The sequence below is a fragment of the Vigna unguiculata genome, chromosome 3, assembly GCF_037176805.1.
Source record: "Vigna unguiculata cultivar grain cowpea cultivar isolate G323 ecotype 2 chromosome 3, ASM3717680v1, whole genome shotgun sequence".
Lineage (NCBI taxonomy): Eukaryota > Viridiplantae > Streptophyta > Magnoliopsida > Fabales > Fabaceae > Vigna > Vigna unguiculata.
In genome coordinates, this window is record NC_140794.1 from 56,465,141 (window position 1) to 56,470,473 (window position 5,333).

Genomic DNA, 5,333 nt, shown 5'->3' on the forward strand with positions numbered 1-5,333 from the left:
TATTTACTATATATCTTTTATTTCCTTCTACTTTTTTTACAAAGTCAAAGAATTAAAAAAAAAAATCATTTCATTTGTTTTGCTTTCTTTCCTTTATGTTTTCTTCCTTAACAAAACACGAGATAAACTTAATAGGTGCAAATCCTGCTCCATAACATTTTTGTTAAAAAAATATTCTTAGGATTCTGTTTGTGATAGTCATGAATTGATCATAATGGCTGTTTTTCTTTTGGCAGAATGAGTATAATAGAAAATAGAAAAAAGGTCAAAAACCTAACTGGGATGGAGTGTGAGAGACAGATAGAGTAGAAGAAAGGTAACAGAAGACAGCTTCATTGACTGTTGTTAACCGTAAACGGTGGCAAAATAATGGCGCGTGGGGAATAATCAGACACCAGCGCGCCACGTCACCCTTGCCCAAGCAATAGTTTCCGCGTCAGCCCCTACCTAATCCCCCACTTTTCAGCTATAAATACTTCACATTCGTCTCCCATCTTTACTTCTTTAATTTCCCCCAACATCCCACAATTCCTTCATTAACATTTTCTTCTCTCCTTCTCCATGGCTCCCAAAACCGTATCCATTGACTACCAAACCACCCGGGTCTTACCCGAACCCGATGTCTTCATACACTGTTTCCAAGGAACACGTATTCCAGCTCACGCTGCCGTTCTGGTTTGTCTTCCATTTCTAATTTTCCCTTCTTGTTACCATTTTCTGTTCTCATTGCTCTGTTTTAATCACTTTTCTGTTTATCCCGAACAGGCTTCGGTGTCGCCAGTTTTGGAGAACTTCATAGATCGGCCACGTAAGCATCGGAGTTCCGAGAAAATTATCCAAATCCACGGCGTCCCTTGCGACGCCGTCATCGCCTTCGTCGGATTCCTCTACTCCTCCAGGTAACTACTATATACAAACACAGATTAGTATCTTCTATCTTGATTCGGCTGGATTTTGTAAAATGACGGAGATGCCCCCCGCAGGTGCACGGAGGAGGCGATGGACAAGTACGGGATGCACCTGCTCGCATTGTCGCACGTGTACCTGGTGCCGCAGCTAAAACAGAGATGCATCAAGGGTTTGGCCCAGCGCTTGACCACAGAGAACGTGGTGGACGTGCTGCAACTCGCGCGCCTCTGCGACGCGCCGGATCTCCACCTCCGATGCATGAAGCTCCTCACCTATAACTTCAAAGCGGTGGAGGCAACCGAGGGGTGGAAGTTCCTCGTCAAACACGATCCCTGGCTCGAACTCGACATTCTCCGCTTCATCGACGAACACGAAACGGTAATTGATTAATGGACTAATTTTGAAATCTCATGAATTAGTGAATTGCTTATTTATGGATTGGGAATGATGAATGATGATTGATGACAGAGGAAGAAGAAATCGAGAAGGTATAGGATGGAGCAGAGTCTGTACGGGGAACTGAGCGAGGCGATGGAGTGTCTGGAACACATATGCTCGGAGGGGTGCACTCATGTTGGACCCTACGATGCGGAGGTGAAGAAAGAGAGGAGGCCATGTGGCAGATTCTCCACGTGTGAAGGGCTTCAGGTTCTGATCCGCCACTTTGCCACGTGCGAGAAGAGAATGGGCGGTGGTTGCGTCCGCTGCAAACGGATGTGGCAACTCTTTCGACTTCATTCATACGTTTGCCACCAAACCGACTCTTCCTGCAAGGTTCCTTTCTGCAGGTAGTTCCCAATTTTAAATTGAATTCCTCACTCGTGTTTTCTTTGCAAATATAATACATATATTATATTAGTCACGGGGTATATTATATTTGACATATAATATACATTTAATTATGTTCTTTTACGACTTTTTTAAGCATGGGGTTGGTAATTAAAGAAAAAGTATTGGTCCAGACTTTTCATGGTGTCCTTCTTACCAAAACGTAGTTTTTTTCAAATAAATAGTTTTGTTTATCGGCAAAAGGAGACCGAAAAAGGAAATTGATAAAGAGAAAAACATCACGGTCCTATCCTATTTTATAACAAAACAATTATCCTTTTCTTTTTTTTAATAACAAACTGTTGTGTTTCTGTATAGTTTTTCAATTTTTTGGGTAAAAGGTTTACTGTAAATTTTTTATATTATTTTCTATTTCTTCACACATTTATCTCCTTCTTTCCCTATCCCAAACCAAACGACGCCTTTATGAATAAGAGAACGTGGGATTGAGCAGGAGTTTCAGAATCAGTTTTATTTTTTCGTTTTTCTTGTCTAATACTGAGTTATGCGCCAGCTGGTTTCACACGGCAGAAATTTCCCCACTTTTCATTTTTCTAGCCATTAACGGAGTGTTTATTATTAGTAGTACTATTAGTAGTATTTATTTTATTTTTATTTTTATTTTTCTTGTTTTTTAATACCTCTAAGAGCATCTCCAGACAAAGAGATGAGATGGTTTTATTGAAATACTTAAAATTGTTTGAAGTAATTTTTCACTAAAGAAATGTGAGTTGGTATGGAAGCTGTTTAAAAGGAAACTGAAATTGTTGATTTTTTAATCAAGACGAAAAAAAGTACTTAAAATATTGGAGTTGTCCTAAACAGTCTTGTGCAATGCACACAAGAGCAGTTTTACAGGACTAGTTCTATTTGTTTCATAATAGATCGGAGAATAGGGCTGAGTCTAAGTAGAGGAAGCTGGAGTTCAAACTACAAAGACTAAGAATTTGTTTTGTTTTGTTTTTTGTGATGAATTCTTGATTTGGGGTGCGACCCTGCAGAAGTTCCACTTGTTACGATGATGATAAGTAAGAAATTTGATGCGTGGTTTGAGTGAATTAAAGTGTTTACATCTGATTTGATGAGAAACAACATGACGTGGTTGTGATATTACATCTGATTCCCTTGTCCGGTTCCTGAATTATTGGAGTTGGGATCCCATGGTGAATTGGTTTCTGTTCATGGATGATTAGTTTTGGTGTATTTGTGGTCTGTTCTTGATATTTTTGTGAGGGGTATACGCATTTGGACGGCTATCGTCATTATTTCATAGGTCCATCCTAGTTGTCATGTATTCATCCTTTATAAGCCCGCCACTCTTCACCACCACCAGCTACTTCTGAGTCGTGTCCTAGTCACGGCACTAATACATTTCACAAAATCAATTCCATCCAACTAACATGTGTATAGTTGTTAGATTTTCCTTCCACAGTTCCATTAACGATCACGGGTCAATTCATGAGAAGTATAGATCATGGATGGGACCCCCTCCGCATAAAAATATCCCTAGTTGCTGATATACAATTATCAATTCTACTACATACACTTCCTTTATTTTAAAAAAAGACAAAAGCGTACCAAGCCTCCGTCTTTTATCGATGATATTAATATTGTCATGTTTATCTTATGAAACAGCATTGCTCTTATCTAAATTCCCAAGTTGAAGTTGTCTAATTAATCTTAACATTAGTTTTTTGGGTGAATGTGACAGGCAATTTCAGTTGAAGATGCAGGAAGAGAAAAGAAAGGATGATGCTAAGTGGAAACTTCTAGCGAGGAAGGTGGCCTCAGCCAAAGTAATGTCTTCCCTGTCTCTTCCAAAGAGGAAACGAGACGAGGAGATTAGAGGCACAATAAACAATCCCGGGATTAGAAGCTTTAAATTACTCTGAATATTATAGTGATGTATTGTAGGACGGTGTGTTCCTTGTTGATAGGGAAGTTTCTGTTCTGTGTAAAGCAGGGTTTTGGACAGTGTAAACTTCTTGTACCTGCCTCTTTATCAAAGGAAATGTCAAATTGAGTGTTACCCTGAATACTTATTCAAAACACATAACTTTTAACAAAGAGAAAGATGCATATAGTTATAAGTAATGTCATTTTAAAATTAAGGTATAAATACAGATTTGGTATCCCAACTTTTTGGAAAAGTTCAATTTGGTACTCGAACTTTAGGAATGTTCAATTTGGTACCTAAATTTTTTAAACGTGTTTATTTTGGTACCTTCCGTTAAAGACTACATAACGTCGTTTGACAGATGTTCAAATTTAAAGTCCTTTCTTGTAATTACAGCCCATGTAACATTTCAAATAGCAGAAAAATAATGCAAAACTTTGACAGATGATTCACATTTTCCATAACTCCAAACTTTAACTGATTTCATTAAATTTGATATTACAAAAGAACTTTTCAAACACCTAAAGTGAAATCCAACAACTTTAAATAGCTAATCTCAACAGAAGGCAAACGATGTTATGTAATCTTTAACGGAAGGTACCAAAATAAACACGTTTAAAAAATTGGGGTACTAAATTGAACATTTCTAAAGTTCGGGTACCAAATTGAACTTTCCGAAAAAGTTGGGGTACCAAATATGTATTTATACCTAAAATTAACATAGTAAAGACCAATACATAGTTCACCAAAGCCAATATCTTTGCATTTATTCAATAAATTAAAATAAAAATTTGTAAAATTAGAATAAAATTCAAAGCTGAAACTATCAAAATAAAATTGAAGTTCTTACTAAAATTAGAAACACAAAAATGATTTTCTAAACATATACTAAAACTACTGTTTAAAGTTAGGCTGCACAATTGGACAACTATCCCATGTGAAGTGACCTTATTCCCGGTGGCGGATCTTGACCAATATTATTGGGGGAGTCAAAATAATACATCCAAAATTTATATATTTAATTATTAGCATTAATACCGTAAAAATGAATACATAACTTAGTATAACAATAAGCTACATAATTAGCGAGAAATCAAACTACACTTAAAATCCAAAAGAAAAAATCGATGATAATCAAACCACACTTAAAATCCAATTATAAAAAACACATAGTACAATCCATTTTCTTCTATATTCATAAAATAAAAAATTAATATACAATAGATTCATTAAATAAATTATTAAACTAATATTTCACTATCAAGTGAGATAAAAGATAATTATCTTCTTCTTTATTTCTTTGAGAATAGAGGAGAACAACTAATATATGAGAGCAAAAATAATAGATCTTTTTCTCTTGAAAAACAAAAGAAAATAAACATATAATGGAACCACAATTAAAATTTGATTATAAAAAACACACAGTACAATAATTTTTCTTCTATATTCATAACATAAAAAAATAATATAAAAGAGGTTCATTAAATAAATTATTAAACTAATATTTCGCTATCAAGTGAGACGATTCTTCTTTTCTTCCTCGAGAATGGAAGAGAACAAAGGAGAAATAAAAGCAAAAATAAAATATTTTTTTCTTTTTAAATACAAAAGAAAACGAAAACAGATAAGAATGAAATATGAGAACAATTTGGAAGAAACTCAAACTATAATTAAAAAAATAATAAAAATATCTTGATAA

The 5,333-nt window shown here is 35.3% G+C and overlaps 1 protein-coding gene across 1 annotated transcript; it reads left to right on the plus strand.

Annotated features, from left to right (window-relative positions):
• The first annotated feature begins 480 nt into the window (after positions 1–480).
• LOC114178793 (BTB/POZ and TAZ domain-containing protein 1-like) lies at positions 481–3,773 on the plus strand. Its single transcript, XM_028064883.2, has 5 exons — positions 481–675; positions 766–899; positions 984–1,287; positions 1,378–1,697; positions 3,449–3,773. Exons 1-5 carry the CDS (start codon positions 562–564, stop codon positions 3,627–3,629), a joined length of 1,053 nt encoding a protein of 350 aa, XP_027920684.1. The 5' UTR covers positions 481–561; the 3' UTR covers positions 3,630–3,773.
• Positions 3,774–5,333: the final 1,560 nt, after the last annotated feature.